The sequence below is a fragment of the Sturnira hondurensis genome, unplaced genomic scaffold, assembly GCF_014824575.4.
Source record: "Sturnira hondurensis isolate 20B ecotype Veracruz unplaced genomic scaffold, ASM1482457v3 Scaffold0001304, whole genome shotgun sequence".
In the NCBI taxonomy this organism is placed as follows: domain Eukaryota; kingdom Metazoa; phylum Chordata; class Mammalia; order Chiroptera; family Phyllostomidae; genus Sturnira; species Sturnira hondurensis.
Genome location: NW_028073935.1, coordinates 3,390,000 through 3,409,586, shown reverse-complemented (window position 1 = coordinate 3,409,586; position 19,587 = coordinate 3,390,000). Strand labels below are relative to the sequence as shown.

Sequence of the window (19,587 nt, the reverse complement as noted above, 5' to 3'; positions counted from 1 at the left end):
TGCGGCCGTGCGCGTCCTCTTCCGGTGGTGTGGCTGTCAGCGTGCCGTGCGGCGATGGCGGCAGGCGGTCCTGACCCGCGTAGTGGCGACGTAGAGGAGGACGCTTCACAGCTTGTCTTTCCCAAAGGTGGGCCCTGGGGCTGCCCGACTACCCTGAGGTTTGGCATGGTCACTATTGGCCTAGTTCTACCCCGCTCTAGGTCCAAGTCCCGGCAGGTCCAGGTCCTGCGGGGGCTCGAGTACCCGGCGCTGTGCCTGCAGAGAGGGTGCCTGGGTCCCTCGGCGCCTTTCCACACTGCCCTTGGGCAGCTCTGGCTATCTGTTGTAATAGTTTATTTTCTCTAATAACACTACGAAGCCCGGGAGAGACGTGTCGGAGATAAACACAGCCGACACTAAAGTGGTCAGGACGGATTTTAATCAGCAATACGTTATTAGAGAAGAAAGCCTAGCGTGGATTGAACTCAACTTCTCTTTGTATAGAGGTGACTGGGCGTTTTAAAGGCAGAATGGAGGAAGGGGGGTGGGGGGCGGTAAGAGGGACAGGGAAATGAAAATTACGAAAAGTGGGAAGGGTGTTTGGTCCATTTGAAATCCATTTGGGTTTTTAGGCTGGCGTTTATGGAAGTTAGGTTCCTGCCCTCCCACAGCCTGCCCTCTGTTGGCTGGAAATTATTTTGACAGCTCTAAATTTTCACAGGCAAGCTCTTTGAAGGAGCTAGGGTCGTCCTTGGAAATGCAGCCGTGAATTGTTAGAAATATTGTCAGTGTTTCACTCAAGCCTTTGTGGGCTGAAGTTGAGGCGTAGTCAGGAAGAGACTATGGCTAGTTTGGTCAAGGAGAGAATCTTTGTCAGTTGTAGCATGTGAAGCACATTTGCTATCAGGGAACTTCCTCTATGCAGTGTCATGTCCTTTGTAATTTAGAAACCAAAAATAGAAAGCTTAAGATTTTAAAATATGTCATGTAGGTACTGAAAATCAAAGTAAATGGAAGAAACCTTAACAATACTGTCTTGTTTTTAAAAATGTTATGTAATTTTTCACAATAAAAAGTGAAACTCCTTGCCCTTCCTGGTGTGTGGCCCAGTGAACTGAGTGCTAGCCTGCATACCAAAAGGTCACCTCACCTGATTCCCAGACAGGGCACGTGCCTAAGTTGTGGGCCAGATCCCCAGTAGGGGGCGTGTGAGAGCCAACCGATAAATGTATCTCTCACACACTGATGTTTCCCTCTCCCTCCCTTCTCCTCTCTCTAAAAGTAAATAAATAAAATTAATTTTTAAAAAAAAGTGAAACTCCACACCCTTTCTTCCAGAGGAAACTACTATAAACAGGTTAGTACTTGTTCTTCCAAATTAATTTTATGCGTATTCATAAATATACACATACACTTTTGTCTTTGCAAATGAGATTATGCTATAGAAATCATACAGCTCTTAAAAATTTTGATGGTAAATTGTATAGAACTGTTTTATTTTAAAAGGTTAGATAGCATTTAATGGTTGTGCTGTAATGCTATTTATCTATTGATAGATTGCTTACAGTTTTTTATTTCATAGATTCAAGTGCAATTATTTCCATAGGCTATCTTTACAGGAGGGTTGTTTTTTTTTTTTTTGCATAATGACAATATGCGTTTGTTTCTTTTTAAGAGTATAATAACCAAGAAGGAGATGGTTTTCTTAATTTCATGATAAATTAAACCAATTTTTTGTATTTGGGTTTTGTCCAGGTGCTTTTAATTTAATTTTATTTCTAACACTCTGAAAATACTTCTTTGATAAAATCAGGTAGCATCTGGTACCCATGAAAATTGTATCGAATGGTTATTGAAGGGATATATTTAGATCTTAGATCTTGTCAATTTTTAAAAAGGTTTTATTAATTTTTTTAGAGAGGGGAAGGGAGAGATAAGGAGAGGAAGAGAAACATCAATGTGTGGTCGTCTCTCACATGTCCCCTACTGGGGACCTGGCCTGCAAACCAGGCATGTGTCCTGACTGGGAATCGAACCGGTAACCCTTTGCTTCACAGGCCGGCGCTCCATCCACTGAGCTACACCAGCCAGGGCAGATCCTATCAGTTTTTTATTATTAACTTATTAGCTAATATAGGCATATAAAGTGTTACATATTTTAGAATATATGTAGATATACAGAAACAACAGTAAGTATTTAAAATATAAGAAAAATCTGTTGCTATAGGATGGAAAGTAAATAAATGTGTGAAATTAATTGTAGGACTAAAAGAATGGAGATGATTGAAAGCTACTGAGTATTTTTAGTGGCAATTTTCACAAACATATTTGCCCACAAAAATTTGTCCTATATCTATGTGATATAATTAACAGCAACTCAATTGAAGAAATTAGAAAGTAAGCCATTTTTTCTAAAAAGGAATATAATCCCAACCATTCCCTCCCTCAACTAAAGAAACCCTGTATTTTTGTACTCGAGAGAAAAATGTACAGTGTAAGAAGACCATCTGAAATTGCCACCCTTATAAAACACTAATGGTTGCAATGAAGGATTCTCAAGGAAATTGTTAGATGTGGTACTGGCCAAGGAATTATTTTCCTTCCTAGAGGAACAGGGATTAGCGAATTGTGGCTATTGCTCTTAAACTATCTGCAGAGAGGGGTAATATCATGTAGATCCCCTGATCTAGTTCCTTTTGTTTTCCAAATAAAATATGTGTAGTGTGTGTTTAAGTGTGAGAACTTTCACCAAAAAAATGGTTTGTTGTGGTTAACTATGAGTAGAGGTTTTGGTCCTAACTTTCCATAGTTATAAAAAAGTGTTTGTACTCCCTCTTCTCTTCCCAGTTATTGATTTCAAATCCTGGAAAGGCTTCTGTGGTAGGTCTCAGGCACCCCACTCCCCCCTCTCCTAGGTCCTTCAACTCACAATTTGAATGCCTTGGCATTTCATTTGTTGAAAAGAGTGAGGGTGGTGTATAACTAGCACTTGGGCATTGCCCTCAGTGAAGAGTAGAGACAGATGCTTAGTATCTTGGTGTCCTGAGTTCTATCCGTTGAATTTCACAGGTAAATTTGTGTAGTGTAGAAAAGGAAGTATCTCTAACTTTGGGTGCTTTTCCAAAAGCCTTCAAAACATCAACAGCTATAGCAAGCTTGGAGGTAATAAGCCATTACTCTTGTTTAGCCCTTTAATTTTCATTGTCTAAGGCTACATTAATACTGCAGCCTCAGAAGCTGAGACTAACACAGTTTAGCTGCTATTGCCTTTCCCCTCCCTGGTGTCACTCATTACTTTCACTTCAGAGACATTTGGGGTCATACTTCCTGATATTTAATGTGTTCTGTACTCATTGCTCTGAGGCAATAATTTCTTCACCTGTATACCACCTCGGAGGTTTGGACTGGAATTAACTCTGAGGGTCCTCTTCTTCAAACTATGCTGCCCTCAGGTAGAAAATAGCTTTGGGGTGCCTGTCATATTCAGGAGTAGTGAGAACCTTTCAAATAAAGATAGTTTCCTTTTGACACCCCCCTCCAAAAACACATGTGCATATATACACACACTGTTGTGAAAAGAGAGCGAATTTCCTGTCACCTGGCCCAAGAAGTGGAAGGCATTAATCTATTGGAGGTGTTCATGATTTCCCCAATAGTAAATGTACCCATGTCATATGTAAATGCCAAATTGCAAAGAACTTTGGATTTTTCTCACAATTGCTTCCACTTTATCAGTGTGACATTATAAACATGAATTCATGTTTATGGATGGTTTCTTCTCTGGGGGACCTCACTGATAAGGGTAAAGCAGATAAAAACCAACTTTTATACTTTGTAATAAGCATTAGGAACATATGCTCCTAATGTGAGAGAGATAACAATCTTCCAAAGGAGATAATAGCATTTCAACAGTGTCATCATGAAAATATAGCTAAAGGTTGCCAAAGGAATCGGAGAGGAGCCAATTCCTCTCCAATTGTGGAAACAAGACAAAGCTTTCTTTTTCTCTTTTTAAACTTAGTTTTTAAATATTGCCCATAGAGATTGCTTCTATTGTTTACTGGTCAAGAGAATTATTTTAAATGAGTATCAAGGGCAAGAGGTTTGCGTCATGGTAAATATTTGAGTTAGATTTAATTGACAGACTATATTTGACTATGAAATCTAGAGGAAATGTGCATTTAGCTGGAAGCTCAATTCCTGTGATACAGTAGGTGGTGACCTGGGTGAATAGATTTGTGCAGGTACAGAAATAGAATTTGGGGTACATTATTAATATGTGCTTCCAGACACTTGGCCCTCCCTAATATAATACCTTATTTTGTTATGTATAGTATGTACCCATGTTTTTGTGTACATTATACACAGGATTATTATACCCATGGTATGTAATTATTATACCCATGTATCATGCATATCCTTATTTTTCCTTCCAAAATTTGGGCAAAAAGTATGCATTATACACAACAAAATGAAAATTCTTAAAATGAGAGTTATTCACAAATGGTATATCTGATAAAGGGTGGATAGCCAAAATATATAGGGAACACATACAGCTCAATAACAAAAAAGTCTTCCTATCAAAAAATGGGCAGACAGTGCACGCTTTTGCAGTGCATGTACTTACAAAAATGAGATGAAAGACATTTCTCCAAAGAAGACATACAGATGGGCAACAAACATATGAAAAGATGCTCAACATCACTGATCATCAGGGAAATACAAATCAAAACCACAATGAGATACCGCCTCTTTGTCAGAATGGCCATCATCAATAAATCAACAAATAACCAGTGTTAATGAGGATGTGGAAAAAAGGGAATCCTCATGCACTGTTGGTGGGATTGCAAATTGGTGTGGCCACTATGGAAAACAGTATGGAGATTCCTCAAAAAAGTAAAAATAGCCCTGGCTGGTGTGGCTCACTGGACTGAGTGCTGGCCTACAAATCAGAAGGTCGCCAGTTTGATCCCCAGTCAGGGCACGTGCCTGAGTTGCCGGCCAAGTCCTCAGTGGGGGACACATGAGAGACAACCACACATTAATGTTTTTCTCCCTCTCTTTCTCCCCTCCCCTCTGTCTAAAAATAAAATAAATAAGATCTTTTAAAAAAAAACCACCAAAACACTAAAAATAGATCCAGCAATTCCACTTCTGGGTATTTACCCAAAGAAAGCACAAACAGTAATTTGAAAAGATATATGCACCCCTGTGTTCATTGCAACTTTATTTACATTAGCCAAGCTATGGAAGCAACCTAGGTGTCCATCAATAGATAAATGGATAAGGAAGAAATGATACATATATACAATAGAATATTACTCAGCCATAAGAATAATGAAATCTTGCCATTTGCAACATTGATAGACCTAGAAAGTATTATGCAAGTGAAATAAGTTAGAAAAACAAATACTATATAGTTTCACTTAATTGTAGAATCTAAAAAAAGAAAAGCAACCCCCAAACTAGATTTATAGAAACAGAAGCCAAAAGGATAGTTGCCATCAAGGAGGTGGATGAAGGATGGGTGAGATAGGGAAGAGGGAATATAGTCAACAATATTGTGATAAGTTTGCACAGTGACAGATGGTTACTAGCATTAGTAAGGTGATCACACTGTAAGGTTTAAAAATGTCAAATCACGTATTGTACCCCTAGGACTAATATAACATAATACAGTATTGCATACCAACTATACTAGAATTTTTTAAAAGTAAAAAAATTGAGAGTGTAACATTAGTATTATGAGATAGAAAGATTATGAGCTTATGCAAGCTAGAGAGAAATAATTGTTGGTCATGCCCCATTTTGAAACCAGTAACTGGCCTAATTAGTCTAATGTGTCTTTTTTAAAGACTTTATCTATTTTTAGAGAGAGGGGAAGGGAGATAGAGAGGGAGAGACACACCCATAGGTTGCTTCTCATATGTGCCCTGACCAGGACCAAACCTACAGCCCAGGCATGTGCCCTGAGCAGGGATTGAACCACCAAACTTTTGCTTTATAGGACAGTGCCCAACCATCTGAGCCACACAGGTCAGGACAGTGATGTGTCATTTAATAGTACATCTAAGTTAGGTTTTTTGGTATCTGAAACTCTAGCCCAAGTGAGCTTTTTAGTATTTCATGAACTACACTCTACCTTGTGGTATAAAGTTGTTGGATATGAAGTGTCTGGATTTCATAAGAGACAGAGATTTGCTATTAGTCTCGAATGCAAAAACCAACATTTAGAAACTGACTTCTGAAAGAATATTTTCAGCTGACATTTGTGCTTCTCACAGAGTTTGAAACAGCTGAGACACTGCTAAATTCTGAAGTTCATATGCTTCTGGAGCATCGAAAGCAACAGAATGAGAGTGCAGAGGATGAACAGGAACTTTCTGAGGTCTTCATGAAAACGCTAAACTATACAGCTCGTTTCAGTCGTTTCAAAAACAGAGAGACCATTGCCAGTGTCCGTAGGTGAGTACTAAAAGGAAGGTTTTTTTGTTTTGTTTTGATTTTATTTTTTAGAAATACGGGAAGGGAAGAAAAAAGAGAGGGAAGGAAACGTCAATCAGTTTCCTCTCACCTGCACCCCAACCACATACTGAACCTGCAGCTCAGGCATGTGCCCTGACTGGGAATCATCCGGGGACCTTTCTCTGTGTGGTACGATATCTAACCGACTGAACCGCGCCAGTCAGGGCAAGGAAGTTTTTTTTATTAATGCAAACTATTGGACATCTGCAGGTAGAATGCTATTTTGTCACCCACCTCCTCCCCACCCTGTATAATCTGTAGGATTAATGTATGTAAAATAACTTGTCAAAAATTTCAAAGTTGTTTAAAGGCCAAATTCCTCTGTGGCCACCTTTCCTACCCTAAATTCCAGTCATCTCCCTGCAAAGTAATGACTGTTAGCAGTTTGTTGCTGGCCCTTCAGATCTTTTTTTCATGCATTCATATAGATCTATATCTATAGATCTAGATATATATATATATATATATGTAGGCCTGGCTGGTGTGGCTCAGTGGATTGAGCGCAGGCCTGTGAACCAAAGGATCATGGTTCGATTCCCAGTCAGGGTACATGCCTGGGTTGCAGGCCAGTTCTGAGCAGGGAACACACAAGAGGCAACCATACATTGAAATAAAATAAATAAAATCTTTATATATATATATAGCTTGCATAAGCTTCATATATAAAGATATATATATATATACACACACACACACACATACATATATACACACATATATATATACATATATATATGCCTATAAAAAACAGCATTGTTTTGTGGGGATCCTTTGGTTCACAGGCCATGGGCTTATTTATTATTCATCTGAAATGTCTTTGAGATTTTGTAAGTTAATATAAATGAGGGGCATTTTTTCTGGATCTTTACTTTACCTTTCAGAATCAAAAAGTAACTGGCTTTTAGCACTTTTTCCCAAGAGAGTGCTTCTCAAATTGGGTTGGATGTGCCCTGGGAAACAGTGATGTGCTGGGCATGTTGAAGGTCACGGGAAAAGCAGCACATCTTCCTGAGATATCAGTTTTACTGGATGGTAGTTGATTTCAAACATTTCTGCATTAAGGCAGATACCAGCATATTGTGGACTAAAACCAAAAAATATATATGAGTTCTTGAATTAAATCATGAAACTTAAAACCTTGAAGTTGCAGAAAGTCATTTGAGCCTTTGCCTGCAGCTTGCCTAGAGGTACTTATTTGCCCTACTATGGTGAAAATGTTTGAAAAGTACTGCCCTAAGGCAAAACAAATGGACAAAAGATATATATCATAGATAGTCTTCAGAGAACTATTTATAATAGCCAAAGGTAAAAAAGACAATCTAAATATTCAACAGCTATTAAATTGTTGGTAAATCCATCTGATGGATGACTATGCTGTCATTAAAACCTGTGGTAGAAAATGAAATTGAGAACCTCTAGCAAAGATGGAGATGTACTAGATTTGCTTCACTGCCTCACCCAACCATAAGAAGGATAACAACCAATCTAAAAACAAAAAATAACCAGAACTGCCAGAAAATTAAACTGTATGGAAGTCCGGCAACCAAGGATTTAAACAGGAAATATTCACCCAGAAGGGTAGGAGGGGTGGAGAGGACTCAGTGCAACACTGCAAGGCAGTGGCAGGATAGCAGGTGGGGGCGGTGGCCCACGGATGAGACAGTCCCACATTAATGTGCAGCAGATAAAAATCAGGAGGGACAAGGGAGCGAGTGATCCTAGCCCTAGTCCAAACCATGCAGCCCAGAGTCCAGCAACGGTAGAAGAAAGCCTCATAACCTGTAAAACTGTGGGAGTTGGTGAGGCTGAAGCAACTGCCAGTCTCTCTGGAGAGTCTGTTTAAAGAGCCCACAGGGCCCTAGAATATCTGCAAACCTACTCACTCTGGGAATCAGCAGCAGGGCAGCAACTAGAAGGGTGCCAGACACTTATGGGAAGTAGGGGAAGAGACTGGGAATGGGGTAAGAACTAGCAAGTAGCATTGTTCCCTTTCACCCCTCCCCCACACACAGCACCACAAAGCAGCATGGTGGGCTGCCCCACTCTAGAAAATACCTAAGGCCTCTGCCCCTTACAACATAACAGTTGCACCAGTTATGGGAGTCGAAGCAAGTCTGCCTAATACACAGAAACACAAGGAAGCTGCCAAAATGAAGAGACAGGGAGATAAAGCCAAAATGAAGAAATGGATCAAAACAGAAAAAAAAAAGAAACTGAGCAAATCAGAGATAAGCAGCCTATCAGATGCAGAGTTCAAGTCACTGGTGATCAGGGTGCTCAAAGAAACAATTGAGTGCAGCCCCAAATGAAGGAATGAAGGCTATACAAAGTGAAATAAAGGAAAATATACAGGGACCCAACAGTCAAGGGGATGAAGCCAGGATTCATATCAACAATTTGGAGCAAAAGGAATAAACAAACATCCAACTGAAACAGCAGGTAGCAACAAGAATTTTAAAAAATGAGGAGAGCCTGGCTGGTGTAGCTCAGTGGATTGAGCACGGGCCTGCGAAGCAAAAGATCGCAGTTTGATTCCCAGTCAGGGCACATGCCTGGGTTGCAGGCCGGTTACCTGCAGGCCAGTTATCAGCAGGGGACGCACAAAAGGCAACCATACGTTGATGTTTCTCTCCCTCTCTCCTTCCCCTCTAAAGATAAATAAATAAATTTTTTTAAAAAATGAGGAGAGGCTTAGGAACTTCCGGGACAACTTTAAATGCTCCAACATCTGAATCACAAGGGTGCCAGAAGGAGTAGAGGAAAAACAAGAAATTGAAAACTTATTTGAAATAATAATGAAAGAAAACTTTCCTGATTTTGCAAAAGAAATAGACATACAAGTCCAGGAAGCTCAGAGAGTCCCAAAGAAGCTGAACCCAAAGAGGGCCCCACCTTTATCTCTAAATCTCTAAAGATAGAGAGAGACTCTTAAAAGCAGTAAGAGAAAAGGAGAGAGTTACCTACAAAGGAGTGCCCAATACAGTATCAGCTGATTACTCCAAAGAAACCTTGCAGGCAAGAAGGGACTGGCAAGAAGTATCAAAAGTGATGAAAAGCAAGGACCTACATCCAAGATGAATCTGTCCAGCAAAGCTATCATTTAGAATGGAAAGTCAGATAAAGTGCTTCCCAGACAAGGTAAAGCTAAAGGAGTCATCATCACCAAGTCCTTATTGTAGGAAACATTGAAGGGACTTAATCTAAGAAAAAGAAAATAAAAACTGAACAGTAAAATGACAGCAAACTCAAAACTATCAACAACGGAATCTAAAAACAACAGAAACAAACCAGGCAAGCAAGTAGAACAGGAGCAGAGTCATAGAAATGAAGATAACGTGGAGCTTTGTTAGCAGGTAGTAGGAAGGGAGAAAATGGCAGAAAAGGTACAGGGAATAAGAAGCACAGTTGGTGGGCCCTGGCTGGTGTGGCCCAGTGGATTGAGTGCCAGCCTGTGAACCAAAGGGCCACTGGTTCAGTTCCTAGTCAAGTCATGTGCCTGGGTTGCAGACCAGGTCCCCAGTATGGGCCATGTGATAGGCAACCATACTTTGATGTTTCTCTGCCTCTCTTTTTCCCTCCCTTCCTCTCTCTCTAAAAATTAAAAATAAAAAAAGCATGGTTGGTGGGCACAGAATAGACAGAGGGTATTGGGAATAGTATGGGAGGTGGAAAAGCTAAAGAACTGATATGTATGACCCATGGACATGAACTAAGGGGAAGGGAATTGCTGGAGGGAAAAGGGGTACTGGGAGGAGGAATGCAAAAGTTGGGGGGAAAATGGGACAACTGTAATAGCATAATCAATAAAATATGCATAAGGCCCTGGCTGATGTAGCTCAGTGGATTGAGCACGGGCCTGTGAACCAGACGATCGCCGTTCGATTCCCAGTCAGGGCACATGCCTGGGTTGCAGGCTGGTTCCCTGCAGGCCAACTCCCAGCAGGGGACGCACGAAAGGCAACCATACATTGATGTTTCTCTCCCTCTCCCCTTCTCCTCTAAAGATAAATAAATAAATAAAAATTAAAAAAATAAAATATGCTTAATAAAAATAAAGAAAATGAAACTGAAAGATGTTCATGGGTGTGTAGAGGTGGAAGAGAGCATAAGGATAAATAGTAATGGGAAAAATATTAAAAGAAAAAAGAAAGGTGCTCTTGGGGGTAAAAGGCAGAAAACTGTACTTGAACAACAATTAAAATTTTTTAAATGATGAAAATAAAGATGCTCACATATATTAACTGTTCAGAAAATGAAGGTGATAGGACTGTATATGAAGTATATAATCTGTTCTGACAAATGTGTATGTATTCAGGGAAGAAAAGATGGGAAGGAACTGTGCGGGAAGCTTCCATTCAAAACTACAAACTGTTGAGCCTAAGAGATTACTTGAATGAATAAAGATAGATTTACATAGTCATCAGTGAAAGGTCTTTATACTGTAAAAATGTAATTTTGCCCCAAATTAATGTATACATTTGCCATTCTAAATCCTCGAGAGAAATGGGAGGGGCGCTGAATAAAATGATTTTAAGTTTGTAAGATTTATCAAAATTTTTTTAAAAGAAAAATGAAGGGGAGTTTGCCCTAAAAGATGTTAAAAGACATTAAAAAGTGCCAGTAATTAAAATAAAGTAGTGACACTTTGGCATGAGACTACACAGATTATTGAAACAGAATAGAAAATTCCGGCCAAGATGGCAGCGTAGGTAGACACACTGTGCCTCCTCACACAACCAAAATAAGGACAACAATTTAGAAACAAAAAGAACCAGTACTGACAGAAAATTGAACTGTATAGAAGTCTGACAACCAAGGAATTAAAGTAGACACATTCATCCAGACTGGTAGGAAGGGTGGAGTCAGGCGGCTAAGTGGAGAGGGGTCACAGCAAAGTGGTGTCTGGCAGACCCCTGTCACATAAGGCAGCAGCTGGTGGACCCAGTGCGGCAGAAGATTGTGGAGGGGCACAGCACACAAGGGGGCTGGCAAGCTGGCAGACCAGGCGGTCCCACGTTTGCGCACAGATAAACCAGGTGAAACTGGGAAGCGAGACAGACCTCGCAACCCAGAGTCCCAGATCAGGGGAAAAAAGCCTCAAAACACCAATTAAAAACACCTTGGGGGGTTGAGGTGCCAGGAGAAACTCCCACCCTCACAGCAGAGTTCACTGGGGAGACTCACAGGGTCCTAGAACGTACACAAACCCACCCACATGGGAATCAGCACCAGAAGGGCCCAATTTGCTTGGGAGAAGTGACTGAAATCCAGCAAAGAGTGAAGCAAGTGCTGTTGTTCCCTCTCAGACCCCTGCTGCACATACAGCTTCACAAGCCAGCAACTTGGTTGCACCACCCTGGTGAACAGCTAAGGCTCCGCCCCTTACTACCTAACAGGCCTGTCAAGACAAAAAAAATGGCCCAAATGAAAGAACCGATCAAAGCACCAGAAAAAAATACAACTAAGCAACGAAGAGATAGCCAGCCTATCAGATGCACAGTTCAAAACACTGGTAACCAGGGTGGTCACAGAATTGGTTGAATATGGTCGCAAATTAAATGAAAAAGTGAAGGCAATGCTAAGTGGAATAAAGGAAAATCAACAGGGAACCAATAGTAATGGGAAGGAAACTGGGACTCAGATCAATGGAGTGGACCAGAAGGAAGAAAGAAACATCCAATCAGAAAAGAATGAAGAAACAAGAATTCAAAAAAATGAGGAGAGGCTTAGGAACCTCCAGCATATCTTTAAACGTTCCAACATCCAAATTATAGGGGTACCAGAAGAAGAAGAGGAAGAGCAACAATTGGAAAGGTTAGAACTTCCCCAATCTGGCAAAGGAAATAGACTTCCAGGAAATCCAGGAAGCTTAGAGAGTCCCAAAGAAGGTGGACCCAAGGAGGAACACACGAAGGCACATCATAATTACATTACCCAAGATTAAAATGAAGGAGAGAATTCTAGAAGCAGCAAGAGGTAAGGGGACAAGTCACCTACAAAGGAGTTCCCATCAGACTGTCAGCTGATTTCTCAAAAGAGACCTTACAGGCAAGAAGGAGCTAGAAGGAAGTATTCCAACTCATGGAATCCAAAGACTTACCTCCAAGACTGCTCTATCCAGCAAAGCTTTCATTTAGAATGGAAGGGCAGGTAAAGCACTTCTCAGATAAGGTCAAGTTGAAAGAGTTCATTATCACTAAGCCCTTATATGAAATGTTAAAGGGACTTATGTAAGAAAAAGAAGATAAAAATATGAACAGTAAAAAGACAGTAAACTCACAGTTATTAACAACCACACCTAAAACAAAAACAAACTAAGCAAACAACTAGTACCACAGAAATGGAGATCAGATGGAGGGTTAGCAACAGGGGAGTGGGAGGAGGAGAGAGGGAGAGAAGGTACAGAGAATAAGTAGCATAGATGGTAGGTAGAAAATAGATGGGGAGGGTAAGAATAGTATGGGAAATGTAGAAGCTAAAGAACTTGTAAGTATGACACATGGACATGAACTAAAGGGGGGAATGTGGGTGGGAGGGGGTGTGCAGGGTGGAGGGGAGTGAAGGGGGGAAATGGGACAACGGTAATAGCATAATCAATAAAATATGTTAACAGCCCTGGCTGGCGTAGCTTAGTGGATTGAGCGCGGGCCTGCAAACCAGACGATCGCGGTTCGATTCCCAGTCAGGGCACATGCCTGGGTTGCAGGCTGGTTCCCTGCAGGCCAACTCCCAGCAGGGGACGCACGAAAGGCAACCGTACATTGATGTTTCTCTCCCTCTCTCCTTCCCCTCTAAAGATAAATAAATAAATAAAATCTTAAAAAAAATAAAATAAAATATGTTAAGAAAATTCAGAAACATTCAAATACAAATGTATTATATTTTATATGAGTCTAATATATGGTAAAGATGGAACTCTAAATTAGTGGAGAAATATTTTACAACAAACTCTGAATTCTATATATCACCAAAAACAAATTCCTAAGAAATTAAGGATTTAAATATAAATTATGATGCATAAAAGTGCTGTGTGATAATAGGAGTGAATGTATATATTATATTGCCTATGATTAGCAAGTTTTTCTTTAAAATTTTTATTTTTATAGAAAGAGGAAGAGTGGGAGAAAGAGAGGGAAAAAATATTGATGTGAAGTAGAAACATTAATCCGTTGCCTCTCAACCATGTCCTAACTGGGGACTGAACCAAAACCCAGGCATGTGCCCTGACCAGGAATCTAACTGGATACCTTCTTCCTCTTTGTAGGATGATGCTCCAACCAATTGAGCCACACTAGTCAGGGCTGCTTAGCAAGACTTTAAATGTGGGGAACATTTGACTCTAGTTGAATGTAAGCTTTTGTGAAGGCAGGGACTTGGTCATATTCATCATTGTGTCAGTCTCATTGTAGGCATTAAATAATTAGTTCAATAAGTAAATGAATTTGCATAAAAATCTTTAAATTTTCCTTTTACAAATAAAATGTATAAAATATAAATATGAACAAACTGGGAAAGGATTGACATCTTTAGATGATACCCACATGGTATAAAAGATGACTTAGTCTCTAATGGCTTGATTTATATCAGAATTTCAAACTTCTCATTCACATGAAATAATGGTGATCTTCAAGGAAATCAAAGAAATTGTAAGACAGCTAAGTAGATTTTAAAATATTAAAGAGAATGGGAAACCTAGTGTAACAAGAAGGGGAAATGGGCACTGTCATTTATTGTGGATAAAAGTGTAAACTGGTAAAGCCCTTTTAGGACACTGTCTTCTCAGAAGCTTTCCAGACAATCATGTCCTTTGAATAATTCTACTTCCAGGAATTTATTTTTAAAACACACAGTACTCAAGTACACTAAGAAGTATGCATTTATAATGATGTTCAAAAAGCACTGCAAAAACTGACATGTTCAACAACAGGAAATTTGATGTATGAATTAAGGCACTTTAGTGGAATGTGTTGTTCGAGGTAGTTATTTGTGTACTGACATGGAAAACAGTTACTCTGTTGTTGAATGAAAATGGCCAGTTTTAGAGGAACATTTTGTTATGATTCCATTCATTTAAAAAATATGTAAATATTCAATTTCCAGTCAGGGCACATGCCTGGGTTGCAGGCGGGTTCCCTGCAGGCCAACTCCCAGCAGGGGACGCACAAAAGGCAACCATACATTGATGTTTCTCTCCCTCTCTCCTTCCCCTCTAGAGATAAATAAATAAATAAATAATAAATAATAAATAAATAAAATCTTTAAAAAAATATGTAAATATAGGAATGGTAAGGGACCTCCATGAAAATGTTAATACAGGTTATTTCTGTAGGAAAAGGTTCTTTTCACCTTATTGATACTTTTTGGTATTTGTAAATGAGTGTGTGCTCAATTTACAATAGTCTGAACCTCTTCACATGAAACTGAGATTACTGTATTTTCTTGACAAAATTAATATAGCATTAAGTAACAAAAATTTACAAAACAGAATGTTTGAGTTTATATTCTAAACCATGTAAAAATGTTTAGAGTGATATACTAAGATGGTATGTTGATTTGTTTAGGTGGTAACATAGGTAGCTTCTCTTTTTCCTTTATTTTCTTTTTTTTTCTTTCTTTCTTTATTTTTTTTAAATAATTTTTTATTTAATTCTTGTTCACGTACAGGTTTCTGTCTTATATTCCCAACCCTGCCCGCCCCCCGCCCCATGCTCCCCGCCTCCCTCCCCTTTCCACCCCCCACCCTTAGTTATTGTCCATGTGTCCTTTATACTTGTTCATGTGAGTCCATCCCCTTTTCCCCTATGATTCTCTCCCCTCTCCCCTCTGGATATTTTCTATATTTTGTACATTAACATACATGCTTGTAGTAGAGAGATAAATACAATAAATGTTTTATTTCTGAAACATTTATAGATAAGAATAGATAAGATTAGATAAGATTTTCTCTGAAACCACATTTACCATTGATGAACACTATTTTAGAGGTAGAGAGGTGTAAATCCAAGATATGATTTGCATTGACATTGTTCTTTTATTTTAATAAATTTGTTGTTTTCTTTTTTAAGATTTTATTTATTTAATTTAGAGAGAGGGGAAGGGAGGGAGAAAGTGGGGGAGAGAAAGTATAAGTATACTTTCTATTATAAGTATAATAGAAAGATTGCAAGTGCTTTACTTTTTCTCTTGCTACATTTGATTCCACTTTTTCTATTCATGAATCTTTGATTTTGTTTTGTTTTAATTGTCTTCCTGATTATCAGCTTGTTGCTTCAGAAGAAGCTTCATAAGTTTGAGTTGGCCTGTTTGGCCAATCTTTGTCCAGAGACTGCTGAGGAATCCAAGGCTCTGATCCCAAGGTTAGTATGAGTTATGTTAAGTTCTGTGTATTGGATATACTCCTACAAGTAGAATTATTTTGTCTAAAAAGTGTGTGCATTCAAAATCTGGATAGATGAAACATTGAATGAGAGGACCTTTTTTAACAATGTGAGAATGATGATTTTATAGCATACCAACTGTTACCAAAATGTGGAACAGCTGAAACTCGCATACACTGATAGTGGGGGTGCAAATTAGTACAGTCAGTTTGGAGACCAGTTTGGCTAATTGGCATCTAATAAAGTTAAAGATGAATATACCCAATGACCCAAAAATTTCCTCCTGGATACATGCTCTAAGAGCCACTCTTTTCCTAAAAATTGTATTTATTTGTTTTCAAAGAGATGAGAAGAGAGGGGGAGAAGCATCAATTGGCTGCCTCTTGTGTGCCCTCACTGGGGACCTGGCCTGCAACTCAGGCATGTGCCCTGACTGGGAATTGAACTGGCTACCTCTCGGTTCGCAGGCTCGCACTCAATCCACTGTACACCAGCCAGGGTTCATACACTTTTTTTTTGAAGGATTTTATTTATTTATTTTTAGATAAATAAATAAGTAAAGATAGGGAGAAAGGGAAGGGAATATCAATGTGAGAGAAACATTGATCAGTTGCTTCCCAGGGACCACGCCTGCAGCCTAGGCATATGCCCTGACTGGGAATTGAACAAGCAACCTTTCAGTTCACAGGCCAGTACTCAGTCCAAGGAGCCACACCAGCTAGGGCTCACTCATGTACTTTAAAAGGAGATATATATTCCAGTGTCCACTGCTGCATTGTTAGTGATAGCAAAAACATGACAACAATCTGTCAGTCTACAAGAGACTGGACAAATAAATCATTATATGATCATACAGTATTTTATATATTTTTTATTTTATTTATTTATCTTTAGAGAGGAAGGGAAGGAGAGAAGGAGAGAAATATCAATGTATGGTTGCCTCTCGTGAGTCCCCTGTGGGGAACTGGCCTGCAACCCAGGCATGTGCCCTGACTGGGAATCGAACCGCGATAGTGTGGTTTGTAGGCCAGTGCTCAATCCACTGAGCTACACCAGCCAGGGCCTATACAGTACTTATTTTATAGCAGTGAAAAAAATCAGTGAACTAGAACAGCATGGAGTAATGTCAACAAAGGCTCGAGTGAATTTTCAGCAAAAAAAATTGCAGAAAGATACAATATGATGCCATTTCTCATGAAGTTTAAAAAACAGTCCTGCATATTGCTTATAGATATATTTTACACATATATAGTAAGTATAAAAATATGTGTAGGAATGATAAGTACCGAATTTAGGATAATGGTTACTTCTAGGGAAGAGAGGTGAAGGTGTTGGGATGGGAAGTATGCATAGTCATTGGTTTGATCCTGTTATGTTCATTAAATCTAGATCAAGTAGGGATTACTGTTAAGGTTAACTTATTTTCTGTACCTTTATATGTTTGAAATACTTCATGATGTTTTTAAAAGGAAAGGCAAGAAATAAATATAGTTGAAAGGTAAAAGTATCAGTGTTTAGGGGTAAATGGAGAGGTGGGCAAGTGGTGCTCAAATATTGGCATGCATTAAAGATAAGTGTGGGGAACATCGTCAATTGCTGAGACTTGCTTCTTTTGGTTTTCTTCTTGTAGCCTGGAGGGGCGGTTTGAAGATGAGGAACTTCAGCAGATTCTTGATGATATCCAGACCAAGCGCAGCTTTCAATATTAATCTCCAAACATTACTACTTAGGGAACCACATCCCCAGCATGGCACCACTGTCCCCCAGGACCAACTTGCACAGAAATTCTATCACAGAAGACACTTGGGCATTTGGGTACAACCACCCAGCTTTGTCTTGGTCTGGGTTGCTATTTCAGACTTGACTGTTAAATCATAATGACCACATAATCTTGGAGAGAACTTGAAGTGGCTGCTTGTGGCTTCCTGAGCTTTCCTGTGGAAAGGTCAGGGTGAGGTGATAAGCATATAAGCTCTGGTTTTTGGCCCCTGTGTTATTTTTGATTTCTAATATTTTATGCTTTGATTTCAATGTGTTTCTAGTTTATGAAACTATACTAGAACATATAAAACTGGTATGGGGAACAGTCTTACCTAAATGCAAAAGGAAGAATTAAACCAGACCTGTACATTGTCTGAAATTCTTGAAGATAGATGGTAGTAGTGTTAATGACCACACCAGAGCCTTGGCGTTATTGTGCTTAACACAGGAGACCAGAAGAAGCTCACTATGGAAAACAGTCACAACTGAGGATAATTGTGCTAAGTATTGTGGGTCCAAAGCCTTGAGATAGGTACTTTTCCTTTTTTCTTAATGTTGCAGAATGTAGTTTTGGAGCAAGTAATCCTAAAGTACTTACTTTATCATTCCCAAATATAAAGTTTTTTTCCTTCATCCGCCAGATGCGAAGGTTTGAACACTTTGAAGTGCTCTTTTAGGTAGCATCCCATCCAAACCTCTGGCCTGCTGCTTGGCAACAAGTGTTATCAGATGGGGGTAATTTGGAAGGAGGGAGCTTACCCATTCCTCAGTCAGTACAGTGAAGTTACTCAATCTGATACAGGTTGGAGAAAACATTTTAATAGCTGAACATTCTAACTTTTATTTTTATGAAGGGAAATATACCCCCCCCCCGATTTAGAATTCTTTTCTTCTTCTTCTTTTTTTTTTTTTTTGTTCTTTTGTTTTTTTAGCACTTGTTCCAAATGAATTCATGATCCAAGGAAAGGGTTGAGGCTGTAAAGGTCAAGATGGCTGTAAAGGTCAAGATGGTTTTGTGTTAGTTGCTAAAGCAAAAATAAAATATTCCTATTTTTATAAATTCTTTCAATTTCTGAAATGACATGGTTTTGCCACCAGTATTCTTATTAAATATTTAAAGGAAATGACAGTTATTCCTCAATTTAAGGAAATATTGAAGTAAATAATGTTTTCATCCTTGTGCAACTTCTTTGAGACCCATCAGTGTTCTCAGTATTATCCACATACTAAGGTACTATTAATTTTCTCCTCCATAATTTTGAGAAGATTGAGAAAATATTAAAAGCCTGATGGTGGCTGACATATATTATGTTTGAATAAATACTAAGTATTATGCTCTACAGATGAACATGTATACATAGGGTGATAAATCAGCTTGCTTCAGAGAAGTTAGTACAAGACTTTGGTAGCATATCAACTAGTGATGGTACCAGTCTATGAACACAAACAAAATTGCTTATTCCTTAAGTCTCCAGAATTATCTTTTTTTTAAAAAAGACTTTATTTCTCTTTAATGGGGAAGGGAAGGAGAGAGGGAGAGAAATAGCAATGTATGGTTGCCTCTTGTGCGTCCCCTGCTGGGAACTGGCTTGCAACCTAGGCATGTGCCCTGACTTGCAGTGGAACTGAGATCCTTTGGTTGCAGGCCCGTGCTCAATCTACTGAGCCACACCAACCAGGGCCAGAATTATCTTTTAACAGAGGCAGTTACATGTGCAGGTAGGCACCAAGCAATAGACCAGAAAGAGCAGACCTGGAAAGCAGACCTGTATCACAGCCCAGGTGCTATCTGGCAAGAGCAGTATAGTGCCACCATCTTCACTGCTGTGCCCTTGGTATGCCAGGAGTCTCTGAGCTCTATAAGGCTGGGAAAGTATGGAAAATAGGCACTAATTAATGGTAGTAAGATAATTAGAAGCACATGTTTAAAAGTATGCTAGGAATT

At 39.3% G+C, this 19,587-nt stretch overlaps 1 protein-coding gene across 1 annotated transcript; it reads left to right on the top strand.

Annotated features, from left to right (window-relative positions):
* The first annotated feature begins 10 nt into the window (after positions 1-10).
* POLR2D (RNA polymerase II subunit D) lies at positions 11-19,129 on the top strand. Its single transcript, XM_037070057.1, has 4 exons — positions 11-127; positions 6,264-6,444; positions 15,765-15,860; positions 17,512-19,129. The coding sequence occupies exons 1-4, from the start codon at positions 55-57 to the stop codon at positions 17,588-17,590; spliced, it is 429 nt and encodes a 142-aa protein (XP_036925952.1). The 5' UTR covers positions 11-54; the 3' UTR covers positions 17,591-19,129.
* Positions 19,130-19,587: the final 458 nt, after the last annotated feature.